Here is a 24,564-nt window from a genome sequence, read left to right as displayed (position 1 = left end):
ACTATATACTCTATGTTATATTTAAGTGTAATTTCTTACATATAGCGTTTAGCGTTTGAGTAAAAACTGCAAAAGTGAGAGTGGCTTTCACAGGTGCTCCTCATACATTGTTTCCTTTTGCAAATTACTTGAAACTTTTGTTCTCATCCATGACAACAAAGGATATCGTAGGTATTAGAGTGCTTTACATTGGTCTAACTCATATCCATACCTTCAACATAGAGGCAAAGTTTACCAGTAAACCACTACATGTTATTCGGTAAAGTATTTTTTTTTATAAATTAATGTAACATGTAATTTGAAATATACATGCATACTTTTTCTACACTTTGATAAGTTCAGTGATCAGATATTAACTTACACATGGTCAACAGTTTTTGCTGATCTACGGCTAATGTTACTTTTATTTACTTAATTAATTACTAGTGAACAGGTCAGCATAAGTAAAGTCATATGATTTATATGTAATTAGTGTAGAAATACACATCTATGTACCAGTACATTGTGTCACTTATCTAAAGCTTATCTGTTCCATCATATCTAATATGGTCTTTCCGTTTTACTCAATTATAGTTTGAAAGAAAGCTGTATTCACATATTAAAACTATACTGCTACACGAAACCTGGATTGGAATAATTTCTCCAAAAACAACACTAAGAAGAGTTATCCTTCACCAGATTTCTCATTCAGACAACCACATCTCTATTACTATGTCAAAATATTCAATTTCAGACAACAATATCTGTTTCAACAAATATTGTCCAACAAGCATTAATTAAATTTCATAACCAGCACAACCATTCCCTATGACACTAGGGAAATATTGATCAAGGCTCCTATCAAGAAAATAAGCAGATCAATCACAGGGATGACGTGGGATAGAGTTCACGGGAACCATAGCTTTATTATAAGGGACACAGGTCAAGAGTTGTATAAGGAGGTAATCAAACTTTCAACACAGGTGAAACATTGGTCAGATTTGATATCGAGTCAACTATACGTTCATCTCGGGGTGAAAGGGGGATATTAGTCAGGGTTCATATATGGAGAAAACCACAGTTTCAACACACGAGGTCAATTGACAATGGTTCATATATATGGAGGAAATCTTACGTCAATAAGAGTTCATTAATACATAGAGGCAGCACACTTTCACAGAGGAAACATCAATATTATCAAAAGTTGTTATACATATTTAACAGTACCTCATGGTAGTATAACAGTGTTAACATCGATCATCAGTACTACAGACAGTATAATAGTGTTAACTAAACATCGATCATCAGTACTACAGGCAGTATAATAGTGTTAACTAAACATCGATCATCAGTACTACAGGCAGTATAATAGTGTTAACTAAACATCGATCATCAGTACTACAGGCAGTATAATAGTGTTAACTAAACATCGATCATCAATACTACAGGAAGTATAATAGTGTTAACTAAACATCGATCATCAATACTACAGACAGTATAATAGTGTTAACTAAACATCGATCATCAGTACTACAGATAGTATAATAGTGTTAACTAAACATCGATCATCAGTACTACAGGCAGTATAATAGTGTTAACTAAACATCGATCATCAGTACTACATGTCATATAATAGTGTTAACTAAACATCGATATAATAGTGTTAACTAAACATCGATCATCAGTACTACAGGCAGTATAATAGTGTTAACTAAACATCGATCATCAGTACTACAGACAGTATAATAGTGTTAACTAAACATCGATCATCAGTACTACAGACAGTATAATAGTGTTAACTAAACATCGATCATCAGTACTACAGGCAGTATAATAGTGTTAACTAAACATCGATCATCAGTACTACAGGCAGTATAATAGTGTTAACTAAACATCGATCATCAGTACTACAGGAAGTATAATAGTGTTAACTAAACATCGATCATCAGTACTACAGGAAGTATAATAGTGTTAACTAAACATCGATCATCTGTACTACAGTCAGTATAATAGTGTTAACTAAACATCGATCATCAGTACTACAGACAGTATAATAGTGTTAACTAAACATCGATCATCAGTACTACAGGCAGTATAATAGTGTTAACTAAACATCGATCATCAGTACTACAGGCAGTATAATAGTGTTAACTAAACATCGATCATCAGTACTACATGTCATATAATAGTGTTAACTAAACATCGATCATCAATACTACATGTCATATAATAGTGTTAACTAAACATCGATCATCAGTACTACAGGCAGTATAATAGTGTTAACTAAACATCGATCATCAGTACTACAGGCAGTATAATAGTGTTAACTAAACATCGATCATCAGTACTACAGGCAGTATAATAGTGTTAACTAAACATCGATCATCAGTACTACATGTCATATAATAGTGTTAACTAAACATCGATCATCAGTACTACAGGCAGTATAATAGTGTTAACTAAACATCGATCATCAGTACTACAGGCAGTAGTATAGTGTTAACTAAACATCGATCATCAGTACTACAGACAGTATAATAGTGTTAACTAAACATCGATCATCAGTACTACAAGCAGTATAATAGTGTTAACTAAACATCGATCATCAGTACTACAGACAGTATAATAGTGTTATCTAAACATCGATCATCAGTACTACAGGCAGTATAATAGTGTTAACTAAACATCGATCATCAGTACTACAGGCAGTATAATAGTGTTAACTAAACATCGATCATAAGTACTACATGTCATATAATAGTGTTAACTAAACATCGATCATCAGTACTACAGGCAGTATAATAGTGTTAACTAAACATCGATCATCAGTACTACAGGCAGTATAATAGTGTTAACTAAACATCGATCATCAGTACTACAGGCAGTATAATAGTGTTAACTAAACATCGATCATCAGTACTACAGACAGTATAATAGTGTTAACTAAACATTGATCATCAGTACTACAGGTCGTATAATAGTGTTAACTAAACATCGATCATCAGTAGTACAGGTCTTATAATAGTGTAAATTATACATCGATCATCAGTACTAAAGATAGTGTAATAGCAATATTTTAACTTCGATCGTCAATTCTATCAATAGTTTTATAGTACTGTCTAACCATTTACATCTAATTTGTTTAATTTGTCAGGAGTATTCGTTTCTGCGTAATCTTTTTCTCATATGTACTCTAGTTTAATCAAGTGTGAAATTTTGTTGAAATGTCGTTATTATCTCAGTTGTTTTATGTTTACAAAAACGTTTAATGTACACGTTATCAAGCAAATACATTTTTCTTGTATATTGCGTTGTTATATTTCATGATATCTTATTTGCTTAATTTTTTATTACAATAAATAAATCATTTAAACGATTGTCATGTATCATAGCTGTCCGGGACAATGTAGAGAGATACTTATATCAATCTATTCAGCTCAGTTATCATGATTATAACTATAGCTTATATATTACATGTATTTACATAATCATATTGTCAACACCGAAGTAAACATATAACATTACTTTGAAAACTGTTTTATGAAATATGTGCTTAATTGCACCCAAATTTAACATTTAATTATTATTGATTTGAATCCTTTGATTTTGTTAACTTCATGCTAAATTGCGGAAATCCTCATTTGCTCGATACCTGGTAATGTTTTTTTTTTTTTTTTAAGATCGCCATTGGTTTGCTTAAACTCAAAACAGAGAGTGATGATATGTGAACTATTTAAACGCGGTCAGCTTTCGAAGATAAACGTTGTGTGTGACAGCTATCCTCCATCGTAGAAATCCTACATCTGCTGTTCTGACCTTTCTTTATCTACTGTCAATATCTATAATTCCTAATGACATTTATACCCGGTATACACGCATCCTTGACCCCGGTCAGTAGGTCAATCCTACTACAAGAAAATACCAATATGTGAACAAAACCACAGTCCACACTTTTATTCAATAAAAATATTGCTAAATATGAACAACAGAAAGATTTACAGTTGAAACATATATGGAAAATGAGACCATGTGTTTCGGAAGAGTAATCGTCTTCTGCTTCATCGTGCCATGTAAATCGTGGTAAATCCAAGTAAACAGACAAGGTCGACACTACTGCTGGACGTAATGTCGTCGAGGTTCGCTGTAACATGCATACAATGTTTTACTTCATTCTGATACTGACGCGGTTCAGAGTATATTTATGTACTTTTCATTCTTCTAAAATCATTAGATAATTAAATAAAACGATTTTTATTGAATTATTGGAATAGCGCACCTCTTCATCTATATTTTGAGAAGTCTTTTGATTAAAGTTGGCTTGTCTGCCGCCTCTTAGGTTTCTAAAATTTTGCATCACTGACGACGAGTCCTAGAAAGACAAAACCGTTACATAATAAAGGTTAATTCATCATTTACCTATATCTAGTTCTAAACGTAACAAAAGGTCCTAATCACTTGGTTACCATTTATTAAAGACAGTGATATTATCATTTGCCTGCATTCCCTAACTGTGCTGTTTATCTTAGCAATTATAATGTGGCTTAAAATGCAGTGTTTCATTATAAACACGGAGACATTATTTACCTTTTAAAAAATAGCAAATCTGACCAAGCAACAAAAAGTATAAATGTGGCTGTTATTTACTACCCTGCTATAATAATTGCATGCATCCTTATATGTGTACGTGAACGTAGCTTATATTGTATATAAGTCAAAAAATTTCAATAACCAATCTTAAGAGCAGCTCATCTGTCTGTGATTGTTACCACTCTGGTGTCTCACTATCCACTGTTGATCACAAGTGTTTGGTACTGAAGACAGATAGAATTTTGCATCCTACTGATACATTCATGGGAACAAACAGTGTCCCTAGACCAATGTATTATCATGTATCTGTTTCAAGACAATTTTGTTAGATAATTTCACAATCACTACCCTCTTGAACTTTAAGACACTGCATTGCCATCTGATTACCAAACTGCTCGATGAGTGTGATGTTTGTGAGTTTTCGATTTCCCTACATGACTCTTCCTGCCCTAAAAATCTACCAGTTTGATTCGATATTTAAGGGCTTGTTTCTAATATCATAAATCGAAACCTTTCTGACTGTGTAATGTGACGATATATGGATATCATGGATATAGGCATTTCAGCTGAAGGGTCCAATGTACAAGTTTTCTTTCTGATGACTTACAATAGAATTACGATATTACAAATTAATGGCCTTATTGATAATAATAACAACGCGAATACTACTTTTTGTATCTTAAAACAATGGACAGGTTTATATTACTGAACCTAATAATACTTGTTCGCGAGCCCTCATCTCTACCAAGACACATATCAAGATCTTTGAATTTGATATTGACCAATCAGCATCGATGTCCCTTAGGTTCTTCCGTAGTCCTGCGGGAACGCTCCAGTATATAGGCTATAAGATGGTGGAAATCCGCCACGCGGAATTCCTGCTTCTTACAGCTTTTTGTCTATTAAATATTTACATTGTGATCGTTTATTGGAAATTTTCGTTAAGTCTAGTTCTATTGTATATAGGATTTCGGCTGACCAGACAGAAAAAGAGACTGACCATTGCTGGGAAAGCGGTTCTTATAACAGGATGTGACACAGGTACAGTACAAGCCACATACTTACCACAACTAAAAGTGACCTGGTTACCATAGCCTTAGAGTGGTAGTGATGACGTAGTAATGTGTGTATAGACATAGAGCATATTGATAAGTTTCTCGATTATTTTCAATTAACTACACATGTTTGTAAATACATCATTCAATATCTTTAATACAGGATTTGGTCATCATATTGCCAAGCGCTTAAGTGACAGTGGGTTTGAAGTATACGCAGGAGTGCTGAATGAAAACAGCGATGGAGCCGAGACTTTACGTTCTCGTAAATCAACTAATCTACATGTGATCAAACTCGACGTGACAAAAGAGGAAGATGTTGAAGTAGTATCAGAATATGTGAAGCGTAACAAAGGAGGTGCCTACTCAATCCTCTCCTCCCTTTTCCCTAGGTCCAACACACGTGTACACAACACATATGTCTGTGTCAGATAACAGAGTAACGGGACTACTACGTCAAATTGAGTTTGTATTGAAGGATCAAATTTCACTTCTTTGGGCTTGAATAGTCTAGTAAGGTTGTAGAAGTAGGGTTTGTTTACCTCACCTAGTCATTACAACTAAACAAAGACACATTTCTCAATATCTATGAAATTCTCTATACTCTGGTGGCACAATCATATAAATAAGTGTAACACTAAGGCAAAATGACACAGTTTATCAACTGATAACACGCCCTATTTTATAAAACATGTAGTAATAGTCCACTAGTCTTCCGATATGAGAATGGATTATATCTTCATAATTCAGATTATTATGTAAATGTCAGATAATTAACTAGATTGCTGATGATTATATCATTCTTTATCAGACTAACTTGTTTGTACTAACTGTTGATTTTATCAAATGTTAATAAGGTATCGACCTCATCATTGCCCTTTCAATGGCCCCCGCCTGAATCTGAAGAGAAGTTCTAAGTTCAGGTACAAGTTTTGGACATGATAACAATACTTCGTTGAAAAACATAACACGAAAACAAACTCCTACTGTACACGGCAGTACCACCATTCACCATTTACCGCTAGATACTCTTTTCTTCCCTCCGATCATGTCCATACAGCTCTTTGAATTATCAAATACAAACATCACGGATTAAGATTAAACATGTGGTAAAATTCACAAAAGTAGATTATAAGATCCTAACATATGGGTTGTAAATGATTTCTTTTTTATTTTGTTAGTAAAAGGGAAGCAAATCTTCTCACAAATTATCTAATCAACGAAAGTACTTTTTCTACAGCAGTAAGCTCGTACAGTGGATCATTGTAAATTGTATTTTGACAATATTATTATTATTATTATAGATTATCGCATTTTCCAATCGATTGTGGATTTTTCCAGATCTTTGGGCGGTGGTGAACAATGCGGGAGTTAATCTACCAGGAGACGTGGAACTGGCGACGGTCGAACAGTATAGGAAATGTGCCGAAATTAACCTGTATGGAGCAATACGCATAATTAAGGCATTCCTACCATTTATCCGCAAATCGAAAGGTATGTACAGTAAAAATTTACGTCACTTCTAGTGTTTAGTAAGATCTTTAAATATCTTATTTCCTTGTGCAACATGACATTGTACGTGTTTGATGCTCGTTAGTATGCCTAGTGGTTCCGTCGTTGTTCAACTTGTTTTCATTTTTGAAAGTGAAGTTACTTACTTGCATCTACCATGATTTACATGGCGGGTACCTAAGATGAAGCAAAATAAGCTTACCTCTCTAAGGTGATCTCAGATCTACGATGAAGTAAGATCTAGGGAGATGTCAGATCTATGATGAAGTAAGATCTAGGGCGATGTCAGATCTACGATGAAGTAAGATCTAGGGCGATGTCAGATCTACGATGAAGTAAGATCTAGGGCGATGTCAGATCTATGTTTAAGTAAGATCTAGGGCGATGTCAGATCTATGATGAAGTAAGATCTAGGGCGATGTCAGATCTACGATGAAGTAAGATCTAGGGCGATGTCAGATCTACGATGAAGTAAGATCTAGGGCGATGTCAGATCTACGATGAAGTAAGATCTAGGGCGATGTCAGATCTACGATGAAGTAAGATCTAGGGCGATGTCAGGTCTACGATGAAGTAAGATCTAGGGCGATGTCAGATCTACGATGAAGTAAGATCTAGGGCGATGTCAGATCTACGATGAAGTAAGATCTAGGGCGATGTCAGATCTACGATGAAGTAAGATCTAGGGCGATGTCAGGTCTACGATGAAGTAAGATCTAGGGCGATGTCAGGTCTACGATGAAGTAAGATCTAGGGCGATGTCAGATCTACGATGAAGTAAGATCTAGGGCGATGTCAGATCTACGATGAAGTAAGATCTAGGGAGATGTCAGGTCTACGATGAAGTAAGATCTAGGGCGATGTCATGTATACGTTGAGGTAAGATCTAGGGCGATGTCAGGTCTACGATGAAGTAAGATCTAGGGCGATGTCATGTATACGTTGAGGTAAGATCTAGGGCGATGTCAGGTCTACGATGAAGTAAGATCTAGGGCGATGTCAGGTCTACGTTGAGGTAAGATCTAGGGTGATGTCATGTGTACGTTGAGGTAAGATCTAGGGAGATGTCAGGTCTACGATGAAGTAAGACCTAGGGTGATTTCAGGTCAACGACGAAGTAAGACCAGGGTGATGTCAGGTCTACGATGAAGTAAGATCTAGGGCGATGTCAGGTCTACGTTGAGGTAAGATCTAGGGAGATGTCAGATCTATGTTTAAGTAAGATCTAGGGAGATGTCAGGTCTACGATGAAGTAAGATCTAGAGAGATGTCAGGTCTACGATGAAGTAAGATCTAGGGCGATGTCAGGTCTACGTTGAGGTAAGATCTAGGGTGATGTCATGTGTACGTTGAGGTAAGATCTAGGGAGATGTCAGGTCTACGATGAAGTAAGATCGAGGGCGATATCAGGTCTACGTTGAGGTAAGATCTAGGGTGATGTCATGTGTACGTTGAGGTAAGATCTAGGGTGATGTCAGGTCTATGTTTAAGTAAGGTCTATGTGGAACTTTCTGGTGCTGTTTTTTGAATAGACACAAGAAATCTTCACTGATATATATACAAATATACTGTAACGTTTGATAATAAATATATCTTTTAGGACGAATCATCAATGTTTCGAGTGTAAGGGGACGATTTTCCTGGCCGAGTGATTCGCTGTATCATGTGACTAAACATGGTTTAGAGACATTGAGTGACTCACTGAGAATGGAGATGAAGAAGTTTGGAGTGAAGGTGGTGATTGTCGAGCCAGGAGACTTTGGCAATGCGACGTCTATCAGCAGTCCAGATATGGTACTATTAAAGCGAAAAATAACAAGAAATGCAAGTTGTAGAAATTGGAGGGAAGCAAGGAATGTTTAGTGAAATAGCATCTACACATGTGTACAATTGTCTTCTTTAAAACAGTCTAGTTATTTCATGAAACAACACTACCTGAATATAATCAGCCAAGAGGTGGTTTCTCTATGTTGATAATATTACTAAATCACGATGGATTGATCCGCCTGATTTGATGTACCATCATCACCATTACTGGCAGCAACTTTCATATTTACATTGTGCATACCGAAAGACAACATAGTTATCCTCATTGTCAAAATATTGCTGATATTTCATTATGATATTTATTTGATAGAATACAAAAAGGGAATTTCATACGTGTTTATGAGATGAGTATTTAAATGAAGAAACAGACAGTAAATGAGCATTTAAAATGTACATACATATGTCAAAATTAAATCAGTTTGATATCGAATACCGAGTCACCGAGGTCCGTTTGTCAGAAAGTGATACGGCGTAGCGTGTGATATTCTTTAGTCAAGTGTCTGTTTCCTGAGACATTAGAGACAATTATTTAAACCAAGCTATCCAGCTTTTTCCACTCGTTACAACAATTCAACTAATATAATTATATGGAACCTATGATTCTGTTGGTTATTTTTTGTTTGTTTTTGGTGTAGATGGAAAGAATCCGGAAGGAGACAGACCACATGTGGGAACACGCCTCAGATAACGTTAAAATGACATATGAACGTGATTACCTCTACCGAAATCTGAAGCGAACATATGAGAACCAGGGCACGCAATCTATGGACCCGCTTACTGACGCCGTAGAGGACGGCATCATCAACGTAAACCCAGACATCAGATACCTGGTGCCAGGATATTTTCTCGACCAATACGCTGTAAGTGCGCCAGTCAACCATTATCTAAAATATAAAAATATAGAGTATTTTTTTCTGAAATTATTATAGCAACCCTTTATAACAGTAAGTATATTATTTTGTCAAAAAGAAACTTCAACAGATAAAATTTATAACAGCCATTCACATTTTCCATTACTCAACAGATGATTGCGATAATTGACACCTTTACAAATATAGAGTCCCCTACTTACCGGGGTATATATATTATTATATTGCTCATACGAAATAATTGGTTAAGGAACTGCGTATCTGAAACGTTTTCGATTTTCAAATGTATTTTGTAGATGCTTGCACGTGTCTATAGCTTCCTACCCACCTGGTTATCGGACATCATATTGGACAAAATGACAGGATATTCATCTTTTCCCGCACAGTGCTGAACTTGCAATCATTCAGTGACGTTTAGGCCAGTTTGTAATGTCAGTACAACGTTACCGAGCCACATAAATGGTATATGTTTATGTATCAAATGTACATCTATTAGTTTCCATACTGCCTTACCGATGACCTTGAAGGCAGGAGCGGGAAGGATTGGCATGTAACCTCTGATCATTATCATCAATAATTTTCCAATGAATTTGTGTACATAATAATAATAATAAATGACTTTATTTAAGAGTCGATAACACTTTGAGTACAAGACTCTTCTAACAAGTGGCCGACAGTAAAATGTACAATATATACAACATTAAGATTACAGCATCACATATGATATAAAAATCACAAATATCACAGTAAACTAGCATAATCATGAAGGACTAAGATGTACATCAATAAAACAAATGTATGATAAAGGCACATAGTGAAGAGGTATATATCAAGGTTATAGAGTGACTAATAATATGATAAAAGGACTAAATTAGCGAAGTTTTGTAAGGGATACAGGACTGATAATTGAAACAATTAATTGGCAACATTCATAAAGGTACCATACTATCTTAGGGCTAAAATAAGACTGGCATAAAAATGTGGATCTAGGTTGGTAAATTAGAGATGAATTTTTTACAATGAAATTTAAAAGTTGGTAAGGTTCCACATTGTCTGATATTTACTGGAAACTGATTCCACAAAGCTGGTCCAGTATATAGGAAGGAATTTTTAAACTTTTCAGTTTTGTGTTTAGGTATGATATAGTTACCAGCAGTAGATACCCTAGTTTGTCTACTGTGTACATTGGACACAAGCATATTACAGTCCAAGTAGTTTGGACACAGTTTGTTAGCTACTTTAAACATTGATATACATTCATTGTAGTTCACTCTTTTGCTAAAAGGTAACCATTTGAGTTTGGTGAATAGTTCATCCCCTGATACAGAGTAGTCAACATCCATAATTATACGTAGAACTCTTTTCTGTAATCTCTAGTTTTTTGATATATGTCTGAGAACAATAATGTTATCCTAACTGGAATACATACATTTTCTTACAATTGATAAAGCAATATAGTTTATAAATTTTTTTTCGGTAGTTTTTTCTTCTAATTGTTTCTATTTCAGAGGGGAATTAAAATACATGGCGCGTTATAAGGTCAACTTTTGATATTAAACGATAATAACAAGACAGGGGATGCGATATCAGGATCACATTCGGAGTCGCCATCGTCCCAAACAGCGGAGATAACTTTCAGAGGTTTTATAATGAAACTGAAGATGCATATTGTACAGGGCGTACATAAATAAGACTGACTGACAAATATTTTGATTACAAACAGGACACAACAAATGAGTTTTCCAACATAAAATGTGTGTCAATAATTCAAATCACAATTTTAGAAAATAAGAAAACAAGGTTGGGAAAAGAAATCACAGATATAGTATAAATAACAGCATCAACGGCGATATCCGCCTTATCAATCACACTATTTAAAACATCAATCAGAAGTTTTAAGATATGTATTTCAACATTTGAAATACTAATCACAAAAACTATAATATGAATTATAATATAACATAAGTTGTATTAAATTGTAACGTTTGATATTCGTAAGATATATGTAAGTCATATAGGATATTATAACCAATACCTTGTCCGGTCACTTTAACGTATTCCAGATCATGACTAACGTCTTCGTCTTTAGTGACATCGAGTTTGATCACGTGAAGTCTGCCTGAATCACGTGCCTGTAAAGTCTTGGCCCCTGTACTTTCCTCGCTGAGGACACCAGCATATACTGTATATCCCCAGTCATCAAGACTCTTGGCGAGAATGTGGCCAAATCCTAGAACATAATCACTGTTCGAAAATCACTTAAACGACTTACGTAGTAAACCCGTAATGAAGTTGCATAGGAATTGTTAATTGAACTTCTTATGTTTATTTTGGAATGGTTTACATAAACGTGAATGGAGAATGAATATGACGTCACTCGATTGTCATGATAACGTCGCTCAGCACGTGATGACGAGGGGATGCTATCATCTTGGTATAACCGATATATTGCCCTCAATTCGTGAGGTAAAGAAGAAGCGAAATTACCTTAATATATGAAAATGATGACTGGAAATCTGACGGAAGATGAGTAATAAGATCTTAGGATAACGAACCATATTATTAAACACCGCCGTCAATATCATGGAAGAGATTTAACAATTAATGGAAATATTTGCAAAGATTGTTCAACTCGTGGTACGTGGACAATTTTACCTGTATCACATCCTGTGACGAGAACACCTTTACGGCCAATGTCCAGCTTGTGTCGGAAACTGTTACTAGTTGTTACCCCTCTATGTTGTACTATCCTTATGTTATACAAAAGACCAGCAACAACCGTTCTCAAGTACAAATGTTGAGTATTAACACAAGTTACAACAATGATAACATGTATGGCCTGAGTATCGAGCTTAACAAGTTACTCCTTCCACGGCCACACCAGGACTGACTCTATTTGCTGTGATCTTACAGTTCATCCTATAGTAATTATAATCTAATTCTGATAGGGAAAGTGTCTTCTACTGATCTACAATTAAACCGTGACCAGTTAATGTCTCCATGGTGAAGAGCATGTCCAGCCAATGTTTCACGGCATGATTCTGACACTAAGGTGACCGCAATTAAACTATCTGTCTGATAAGCCAGCCAGTCACATTAAGATTTAACACAAATTATGTTCTACACTTGAGTGACAAATTTCACTATTAACATCCCCCTGCCTAAGAAAACTTTTACGGTCTAAAAGTTCAAGAGATAGCAATCTGCTCATGATACTCAGGCTGAGATAATATCTAGTATGTACAAAAACACTGGTAAAGTTTACTTGAACAACAGTTAATTCTAAATTCTACAATTAACACAGTTCATAAATCTGATTCAGATACTGTTAACTTCCTTGGATAAGGTACTTCTGTTAGACTGTCACTGTTTGTTCTTAAGGTATACACATCACAAAACCTTAAAACTACATCCAGAGTCAGTGTTCTTTTTTTTTCTTCTTCTTCTTTGTTCGAGACAGTGGCCCAACAATATCCATAGATATTTTGTAAAATGGCTCACTGATGATCGGTGGTTGTCCTAATAGAGCTTTCTCGCCACCACGTCTTCTGACGGTCTTTTGACATACGTTACAAGTACTACAGTATTCCTGTATGTCCTTAAAAATTCCTGGCCAATAGAACGAATTAACGACACGCTCTTTGGTCTTTTCTATCCCTAAATGTCCCGCAAGTGGTCTATCATGTCCCAATTTAATGATATTGAGACGTAGTGCCTCTGGTAGTACTACCTGGACTCCATGTTGGGCTCCATCACTAGACTCCCATTTCCTACGGAGAATCCCATTTTCCCAGTACAGGGCATTCCTATCTTCCTGCACAGATTCCTCTGAACTTGCAGCTTTTCTCCGAATGTTGGCTAAAGTTGGATCTTCCTGCTGAAGCTTACTAAGCACTTCAGCATTTACAGCAGAAAGTTCAAGCGGTTCCTCTGTTGTGATGTTAACTGTATCATCCCCATTGCTGTGGGATACAGTCTCACTGATGTTGTCAATGTCCTCACCAACGCCATCGCCATGGTCCAGGTCCACATCGTTCGCCTGTCCAACATCACTTCCCTTACTGGCATCCACTTGGTCCGTGTCGGGGTCCATTCCAACTTTTACATGGCATTCCTTTGCCTTGTCCTCAGCTAGCCTTTCTTCAGCAATGTTATTACGATGTTGTGCACGCGTAACAACATTCACAGCCTTTGATTGTCTCTCTATGATGTCTACCCCCAACAGGGCTTCAGCGACAAGGTCAGGCACTAATCCGACCTGAGCATGTCCCTTATAATATGGCGTGTCCATATCAACGATAGCCAGTTTGGCTGAAAACGGCTGTCCAGTCGCTGTACACATCGTCTCCCGCTGACCCTCTAATACACAACTTGGGTCCACCAGGTCTTCCCTAATCAAGGTCATCGCTGACCCAGTGTCTTTCACGAAACTAATATCACGGCCATTGACCTCTCCTGGGACATGGATAAGTCCTCCCGTGTATTGTTGCACTAAAAATCCTGCAAGATTTTTACCTTCTCTATTTTTTGGACATTTCCTCGCGAAGTGCCCGTACTTGTTACAATTGTAACACTGCACACTTTTCATTTGCTCTGTCGATTGCTCCTTTCTCTGGTCCCGATCAGAGGTAAAAGTTTTTCCATTTATACTTTTACCTTGCGTTGATTTGTTTATATTCCGTTCAGGTAGAATATAATCCTCTGCGGCTTCAACCACACTGCTTGACCCTTTGTTACGGCGTATCCATTGTGCTTGTGACACTGGCAATGCACTAAGAAAATATTCCTCTTTGAATTTTTCCATGACATCCTCTACTGAGTCCACAAATCTAGTAAGATATTGTTCAATTCTTGCCATAAGTCCTCTGTATGTTTCCTTAGGTTCCCTTTGGGCTGTCTGTAATAGCTTGAAATATTGGTAGGGCCTTTTCCCGTACCTGTCCATTAGGGCTTTACAAAGTTCTTCAAATGACCCGTGTGCTTGAATAGCTACCTCTCTGGCCTCACCTGTTAACAAGGCTCTCAGCTGTAGCATTTTTACTTCTTCTGTCCATCCAGCCTGTGTTGATAAAGCAGTAAACTCTGATAAGAATGTCACTATATCCTCACTTTCAGTATGATTATAAGGTTGAAGTTTCAGTCTAAACGGCACAGGGTTAGAATTTGTCTCACTCCGTTCCTTTTGAAGTTTTGCTTTTTCAATCTCTAGTTCCAATTCTTTCACTTTCCTTTGATGTTCTCTTTCCTTTTCTTCGGCGTCCATTCTTATCTTTTCTCTTTCCACTTCCCTTTGATGTTCTCTTTCCTTTTCTTCGGCGTCCATTCTCATCTTTTCTCTTTCCACTTCCATCGTCACCCTTTCTCTTTCGAAATTCATTTGGCGTTCTTTTTCCTCTTTCTCTGCTTGAAGTTTTTCTTTTTCTAAGTTCATTTGGCGTTCTTTTTCCTCTTTCTCTGCTTGAATTTCGAGTCTTCTTATTTCCAACTTTGTTTGTGCTGCCGTCATCTTCGCAGTTTCCGTTTCTTCAGGCGTCGACATATTAAACAGTTCTAATGAGCGTTATATCTTTGATAACGGAGTCCTTCTCCTTAGAATGATCCTTTACCGCTGCCACCAGAATATGTTACCCCTCTATGTTGTACTATCCTTATGTTATACAAAAGACCAGCAACAACCGTTCTCAAGTACAAATGTTGAGTATTAACACAAGTTACAACAATGATAACATGTATGGCCTGAGTATCGAGCTTAACAAGTTACTCCTTCCACGGCCACACCAGGACTGACTCTATTTGCTGTGATCTTACAGTTCATCCTAAAGTAATTATAATCTAATTCTGATAGGGAAAGTGTCTTCTACTGATCTACAATTAAACCGTGACCAGTTAATGTCTCCATGGTGAAGAGCATGTCCAGCCAATGTTTCACGGCATGATTCTGACACAAGGTGACCGCAATTAAACTATCTGTCTGATAAGCCAGCCAGTCACATTAAGATTTAACACAAATTATGTTCTACACTTGAGTGACAAATTTCACTATTAACACTAGTCAATCTCAGTGTACAATAGACCAGTGAAATTACCAGGAAATATTTCCAGTGTATCAGCACAGAATATACTTGAATTGAGATAAAACACAAAACACAAGTGCTTTCAAACGATATTGACGGGAAGATTGGAGATAAGTAGGACGTTGATAAAAGATAATATTTCCTTGGGTAAAAAGTAAGTTAATGGCCGAGTAAAATATTCGCAGAATTTGCTGATAATCTCACTTTAACAAGGTTGTAAGGTAACAAGTCTGCCAATCAAGTTTCATCAAAATATGACAAGTTCTGCAAAGGATCTGATGCCGAAAGCAGCATCCAAGAGTGATTAAAAAATCAGCTAATCAGGTCACAGCAGCCTCGTTAAATATGTGCGGAATTTGCTGCTAGTCGGCTGGGCAAGGGATTAAGGAAATAAGTGTACCAACCAAGTTTCATCAAAATCCGACCTGTCCTTCAAAAGATATCACGCGGAAAGCAGCATCCAGACGGACTGAATGACAGACGGATGGACGGATGGAACCCATTTGAAAATTCCCTGTCAACTTTGTTGGACGGGGGATAATCAGACGAGGACATTTCACAGATAACTGTCCTTAAACAATGATCATTACAGATAGGTATGGTGTCTGTGAGTGCCACAGGTTTATGTAACAATGAAACAGATGGGCTGTTCACATGATCTGCGTTGTGTTTTAGGGATATAACCTTAACAATGTCTTATCTTTAAAAAATATTTACCGTCTGGTTTTATCCATTCTAAATATGGATATACATAAATTAGCCCACTAATAAAACAACATTATCTATATCAGTATTCCTTCCTTTAATCTTATGTTTATATTACATTCATTTAAGGCCTCTAAAAAGACCAAGGGAAATTAAATTAACATAAGGGTACTATGCTTAACTTGCAACTTTAAAATTGATGTTTGTCTAACAATGAATAAAACATCCTCACTGATCATTTCTCAAAAGATCATATTGTAGTATGTTTATTAAGTATGTCAAATGTAAACTTGCTTTACATTTCTTATTTATGCCCCTTTCATCTTTTCCTTATCCCTATTCCGCATGTCTTTTCCCAAGAATTATCTTCAGCTTTCAATAGATATATGGTACTGGTGCACTTGCATCTCAACTGCACTCATCGGTTTCTTTCGCTGTTCCCGTACACCAAAAACATTCTATCGTTTTTGACATCCACCGTGATTTGGTGTTGCGTTGATGTGCGATAAGAAATTTCTACAACAAACTAAGGTAAATAAATTGGGTTAGATGTTCTTGTGTACTTATTTTGAAAGTTGTTATAGATCATAACACTGAGCTGATTCTATATTGTCGTTATTATGATTAGGCGATGTACACCCGACTTCCTGTAGACTACTACACTCTATCAGCCGATGATGAGACCTAACCTAACACCAGTCTATCTGATCATGGTCTTTACAAAATGCATTCAAACATAAGGAGTTTAAGAAATAAAATGAATTTTTTTAGATAATTTTACTGAAGATGTAGATATCTTATGTTTAACGGAAACGGATTTAGATAAAACAGTTTCAAACTCGGAAGTTTTGCTGGATTTTTTTTTTTTTTTTATACTATATTAAAAAAAATATACAGAAATGCTTTTAGTGGTAATATCATAATTGATGCAAAAATACTCTACTCTAAAACGACGGCAGGACTTAGGAATAGTGAATGTTGAAACTGTTTGGGTAGAATAAGTTTTGTATGATACAAAGTATACAGTGGGTTATAGGCCTTCGTGGCAAAATGCGGCATCTGGGTTCTAAGATCGTTCGAAACATTTAATAGATCTAGCTTTTGATATTTCTCCAAACATGCTTATAACAGTCGATTTAAACGTTTATCTGCTATCAAGCCGTATAAACCAGTTGTGAGATATACTTGATCAGTACAATTTAAGTTATTTCAACCCTACTTAGAGTTACACAATTTAACTAAGTTCAATAAATTCATTTATCATCAGTGATACAGTCGATATTGTTATTTCTCATGCATTTAAAGAAATCAAAAAAATACCAACATGACAAACGACTTAATTAAACAACTTTGCAAGGTATGTGCGACTTGTTTTGATAAGCTCGTCAATAAATTCAGCCTCGTAGGACAACAAAAACAAGCCAGCCAACAGAGAGGCGCTGTTTATTCCCATAGGTATGGAAGTAGTCTGATCTTACCACCAAAGTCAACGAAGATGTCAACCAAAAACTCGATCATTTTTGTGATTTCGTCCTGCGTATAATTCTTCGTTGATTTGGACAAAAATTTTACGAAATACGCTTCAGTATAGTTCATAAACATATATTTATAATAAAAGAACGAAGACGTTTCTTCAGTTTAGAATAGGGTATGGTGGTGTACAAGGTGAAAAAATATTTTAGATATGGTTATGTTATACAGTGAATCAAATATTGAAGATTTGCAAGCTGAAATCTGAAATACTATTACAAAGTCGGGTGAAATGTTCAGAGATAAAATTTGTATTGATAATACGTGTAAAAAGCTTACTGGTGAAATTTTGAAAATATTTGAAAAATACGTACGTACGAAAGATGTAACAGTGAGACCAAATGATAAATGTTGGATGAATGGTGATATAAGAAAACATGAAAATTAGAAATGCGCACGGTATATACATGTATCAATAAAAGGACAGGGTTGTCCCTTGCAAGTTTTAAAAACGCCAGAAATAAGGTCAGCAACATGATCACGTATGCGAGAGAGCATTTTTATGAAACTTTTGACGTTGACAATAGCTCTAGGCCTTACTGGAAGATGATAACAATGTTTATAAAAAAATATTTATATTCAACCATTGTATGATAATAGGTCTAATAAAACAGTATTTGGTGGTAATGATAAATGTGATATTCTGAATAGATATTTTCAGTCTTTTGCTGGTCTTGACGACTCTAATGAATCCTTGTCAGTTTCCTGTTTCTTGGAAACTTGGTCATATTATTCCACTTTATCAGAAAGGTCACTCTGACCTTCCAAAAACGTACAGACCAATTTCGTTCCTAAGTGAAAAAAAAGCAAGAATAAGAAAAGTAAAGAAAGTTTACATTTGATATACATAATATGCATACTATATTTTAAGCAAAAATAAGTGAGGAGCTAATATTGTATTTACTTCATAAAATTGCTGTTGTGTATCAGGACAGGCTTTGTCGTTTGTCCCAACTTAAAATTGTTTGGTACTATGCCATTTATCTACTTTGTGTCCAAGTATTATCTGTTATCAATGTCCTACTTATCTTCAACCTTCCTGTCAATATGGTATCGTTTGAAAGCACTTGTGTTTTGTGTTTTATCTCGCTTCAAGTGTATTCTGTGCTCATATACTGGAAATATTTCCTGGTAATTTCACTGGTCTATTGTACACTGAGACTGACCAGTAACAGTTTCCGACACAAGCTGGACATTGGCCGTAAAGGTGTTCTCGTCACAGGATGTGATACAGGTAAAATTGTCCACGCACCACGAGTCGATACAATTTTTGCAAATATTTCCATTAATTGAAAATCTCTTCCATGATATTGACGGCGGTGTTTAATGACATGGTTCGTCCACGTAAGTTGTCTATCACTTGACTGATTATAATTCATCTGGCGTCAGATTTCCCGTCATGTTTTTCATATATCAATTTAAATTCACTTCTTCTTTACCTCACTAATTGAAGGCAATATATCAGTCATACCCAGATAATAACATCCCTTCATCATCACGTGCTGAGCGACGTCATCATGGCAATTGAGTGACGTCATATTCATTCGCCATTCACGTTTATGTCAACCATTCCAAAATAAACATAAACGGCAGAACTGGAACAGAGAGGGAAACCAATTGTGGATGAAATGAGTAGTTAAACTCTTTTGGTCTATAATATCCAAGTTAATACAAACTCTAACAATGTGATAACATTGGTTAATCATTCTTAACACGCAACATTATTTACATTGTACGTCATTTATAGATTTTAAATGTTCAGTTAAGAATTCCTTTGCAACTTCATTACGGGTTTTACTACGTTAGTCGTTTTGAGTGATTTTCAACCATTGATTATGTTTAAGGATTTGGCCACATTCTCGCCAAGAGTCTTGATGACTGGGGATATACAGTATATGCTGGGGTCCTCAGAGAGGAAAGTACAGGGGCCAAGACTTTACAGGCACGTGATTCAGGCAGACTTCACGTGATCAAACTCGATGTCACTAAAGACGAAGACATTAGTCATGCTCTGGAATACGTTAAAGTGACCGGACAAGGTATTGGTTATAATATCCTATGTGACTTACATATATCTTACAAATATCAAACGTTACAATTTAATACAACTTATGTTATATTATAATTCATATTATAGTTTTTGTGATTAGTATTTCAAATGTTGAAATACATATCTTAAAACTTCTGATTTATGTTTTAAATATTGTGATTGATAAGGCGAATATCGCCGTTGATGCTGTTATTTATACTATATCTGTGATTTCTTTTCCCAACCTTGTTTTCTTACTTTCCAATCTTGTGATTTGAATTAATGACACACATTTTATGTTGAAAAAACTCATTTGTTGTGTCCTGTTTGTAATCTAGATATTTGTCAGTCAGTCTTATATATGTATAATATGCATATTTTAGAAATAAGAGAAGACTCGTCATCCATCATATACATTATTTATGGTTCCTTCCCGAAAGCAGAATGTGAATATTAAGGATTCCTCTAATCTACAGGTGAGATGGAATATTCATAGGCTACAAGATAAATATATGTCATTATAATGCTTAGTACATTTTAATCAGGATTATGGGCCATTGTCAACAATGCGGGAATTAATTTTCCTGCTGATGTCGAGCTAGCGACTGTGGACCAATACAAGAAATGTGCTGAAGTTAACCTTTACGGCATGATTCGAATCATCCGAGGATTTCTTCCTATGATCCGGAAATCAAAAGGTCAGATATCCTCTGAATCGAAAGTCAAAAGATATGGAATATAATCCCAATACCTTATAATCCGAAAGCCAAACGTCAAGAAATGCTTTAATTCTGAAGTCTAAAGGTAGAAACTTGCATGTGCATGTGCATGCAAGGTATTCTATTGCCCGGAACTGCCATGGTGCGACATATAAATGCGCCTCATCATCTGAAACCATTTTATCACGGTTTCATAGTAAATATCACATACGTTTTAAAGTATTTAACAAGAACACTCCATTTTCGCATTCGAAGTACGTTGATTAAAGTTATCCTATATGTTGATTAACTTACTAATTTCAACTTTTTTCGTTGATCAGGTACTCCTCATATTTCGCTTTAGTATAACTCTGGAAGTCTTTGGTAGATTTAAGCGATGTTTGTCGCAATTTTCATTGTTTTCTTTGCTAAGCATAACAGCTAGTTAAATCAAATACAGATTTTGCATGTGCACATTTATCCAAAATGAAATTTTGGTCACATGACAATACAATATCAATACAAGTGTTGAAAGTTTCGGATTGATCCTATTATTACAGCTTAGGACAAAATTACAGCAAAATCAGGTCAAACTCAAATTAGTGATTACCTGTGTTTGTTATGTTCCATAATCATGGGCGATTGTTACAGCCATGTACGTGTTTATTTTCATGAACTTAAGGTTTTTAATTCTGTTATTTCTCTGTCTTACAGGACGAATTGTAAACTTGTCTAGTGTGAAAGGTCGGTATTCCTGGCCAGGTGATTCCGTATACATCGTTACCAAACACGCAATAGAAACTATGAGCGACTCTCTGAGACTTGAAATGAAGAAGTTTGAAGTGAACGTCTCAGTTGTGGAGCCTGGACAGTATGACGGAGCCACGTCAATTACTGGTGAGAAACAGGTGATGCCAAGAACTATTTCAATCAAAATATATTGTGTTTCCTTACATTGCACTGAAGATATCAACTGCTTGCCAATTAATTGATTATCTATTGTTAAGATACCACGAGCAAAGTTCTTCAACATATGGATGGATCAGCTTGCTGATCATGAATGGTGTTGTCGATTGGAGTATTATTACCAACTAAAATACCAAAATAATCTTGGTCATAATGCAATTCCCAAATCGTATTGATTAGGTGAAACGAATAAAGAAGGAGGTAGACTACATGTGGGAACAGGCCTCTGAGGACGTCAGACAGACTTACGGACGTCCGTACTTTGACGCAATTTACCAAGAAATGGAGAAAGAATCGAGAAAGGATCGGACGATGTCAGCAGATAAGGTAATGAATGCTATAGAAGACGCCATCATTGCTGCAACTCCAAAGGCTCGCTATCTCATCGGTGGATCGTTCTCTATCGTGGACAAACTAGGGGTAAGATGTCATAACAACTGTTCTATTTTGTCGAACTGCACGTAGATATTATCAATCATGGTCGCCAATAATAAATGCATTGTGTTTTGTGTTGTCATACTAAATAGCGTTTGTTTTACCTATAAATAGTGTGTTGACGTTATCATTGTCCTGCTTCGAAAAAGGCGAAAAATGGAATCATCACTGTTCAAGAACTTACTTATTAATTTGTTTTCGTCAGTACAGATACTTGCGAGGGTTTATAACTTCCTACCAGAATTTATTTCCGACTGGATTGTTGAGTTGATGACCGGATGCTCCAGGTTTCCACGTTAGAGTGCTGCTACATGTAAAAGTGACTGGTCATATTATCGGACCCATATTAAAACACCAAATGCAATATCAACATCGATCATATCATTTAGATATCAGAAAATATTGTTTTTTTTTTTTTTTTTTTTTATTTTTTAAACAACATTGAAGCATCTGGACTAATTAAGATCATGATTGATAATCACCAAGACGTTTATATCAAATGTCAAGTAAGTATTTCAGTAACTCACCAAGACGTTTTTTTCCGGATGTAAAAGATTGATTTCATTAACTTTCCAAGACATTTACACCGGATGTAAGTAATTATTTCAGTAACTTTCCAAGACTATTTTTCCGGATGTCAAGCAATTATTTCATTAACTTTCCAAGACATTTACACCGGATGTAAAGAATCATTTCAGTAACTTGCCAAGACTTTTTTTCCAGATGTCATATAATTATTTCAGTAACTTTCCTAGACATTTACACCGGATGTAACTAATTATTTCAGTAGCATACTGATTAGGTCGCTTTGACTCTTTCTTACGTAGTTTTCGAGTATCCTTAATGTCTGCGCTGAGTACTCCAGCAATTATCATATATCCAAGGTTGTGTAAATGCTCCACTGCAAGGAAGCCAACACTAGATAAGTTATACACACCTACCAGACATGGTTATTCACAGATAATGCACTTGATAAAACACAGAACTGCACACTCTCATGCTGGAAAAAAGTCACGAGAAAATACCATTTTATATGCAGGATAAATTACAAAGTCATTATAAGTAAAAGCAGTATTTGTGTGACTTTTCATCATATAACCAGTGTAACGTACACTTACTGAATGTTCAGAACACGTAGGATGTTTGATTGTATCATACTATCAAATACTGGTTATTGTTCGATGCATGTATTCTTGTAGTAACAGAAAAAGCATGTCTTGTTTTTCCATGCTTCTAAATGCATGCAACTATTTGTGATACAGGTGTCGTATATGTGCCACAGGAAATCAACGTTATAAGTCTTAGATAATTTGCTTCTACGGTGTCAACGTTTGGACATTGCACTAACCATTCCTGTTAAGTTTCTGATAATTTCTCACTGGCACGCACGTTAAGAGTCGGATATCTTTAATACTTAATGGCATTTTTTTGCTTCATAACAAAGATTCCTCATTTTCTTTATAGAATTTACATAAAGGCAGTTACAAATTTTCTCGAATTGTTCAAATAACCAAAAAATACAGTGTGCTTTTCCAGCTCGCTCCGTTTAGCAACATCTCAAAGTCACCAATATCAGTACAACAGGTCAAGAAAAAAGTAAAGAAAAACTCGTAATGTATAATCTACTTCATATTTGTCTCTTAAATTGTTTCTTTCTTTTTTCAAGATAACAATTTCAGTAGGGGACTGGTTGAACTTTCATATGTGTAAGTCCTTTGGTCGTTGATGTGATTTTCTTTTAAATAAAGGTTATATCGAATTGGCTTTAAATATGAAAGTTATTACTATGTGTGTTCTGTCCATATCTTAAAAAGATATATACTTATATATCTATTTATATCCAAATTGCATCATATGAGCAGAATGCATTGTCATCTACCCACATCCTCTGGTATCGTTGGTACATCCAAAGAAGGGAACAACATAAGGGAAAGAGTAATATGCAATAGGTTTCGGTATACAAGGTGGCAGTGGACGAGAGACAGAGCTATGTAGTAACAAACCTTAAATACTTTACCATAGATGTTAGATACCATTTGTTTTGTTTTCTGAATAAACGTGTGGGAAAGTTAAATGATAAATAAAAACCTGCAAGGATCGCAGCTTGTGCTGATAGTGGGGCAGATTAAGACAACATTCCCTCCGAATCTTTCACTTTGTGATACAAGAACCAAATTTGGCACAAATGATCTTCAGGATGTACTTTTTCAGAAAAGTACGTTATCCAGCTGAGAATCCAAGATGACCACCAGTTTTCAAGATGGCCGCCTCGTCAAATGCAAAAAAAAAAAAAAAAAA

At 35.7% G+C, this 24,564-nt stretch overlaps 2 protein-coding genes across 2 annotated transcripts; both read left to right on the top strand.

The window, feature by feature from the left end:
- Window positions 1–5,360: 5,360 nt before the first annotated feature.
- On the top strand, window positions 5,361–10,221 carry LOC132549134 (D-beta-hydroxybutyrate dehydrogenase, mitochondrial-like). Its single transcript, XM_060213056.1, has 6 exons — window positions 5,361–5,607; window positions 5,785–5,979; window positions 6,963–7,115; window positions 8,734–8,927; window positions 9,596–9,820; window positions 10,126–10,221. The coding sequence occupies exons 1-6, from the start codon at window positions 5,361–5,363 to the stop codon at window positions 10,219–10,221; spliced, it is 1,110 nt and encodes a 369-aa protein (XP_060069039.1).
- An 8,964-nt stretch (window positions 10,222–19,185) lies between these two features.
- LOC132549174 (D-beta-hydroxybutyrate dehydrogenase, mitochondrial-like) lies at window positions 19,186–22,566 on the top strand. Its single transcript, XM_060213094.1, has 6 exons — window positions 19,186–19,372; window positions 19,983–20,177; window positions 20,713–20,865; window positions 21,580–21,773; window positions 22,012–22,251; window positions 22,477–22,566. The coding sequence occupies exons 1-6, from the start codon at window positions 19,186–19,188 to the stop codon at window positions 22,564–22,566; spliced, it is 1,059 nt and encodes a 352-aa protein (XP_060069077.1).
- The last annotated feature ends 1,998 nt before the right edge of the window (window positions 22,567–24,564 follow it).

This window comes from Ylistrum balloti, unplaced genomic scaffold (assembly GCF_031769215.1).
Source record: "Ylistrum balloti isolate Yb309-2 unplaced genomic scaffold, AGI_CSIRO_Ybal_v1 Utg370042, whole genome shotgun sequence".
Taxonomy (NCBI): Eukaryota; Metazoa; Mollusca; class Bivalvia; order Pectinida; family Pectinidae; genus Ylistrum; species Ylistrum balloti.
Note: the sequence above shows the minus strand (reverse complement) of the source record. Positions and strands in the feature narration are given on the sequence as shown.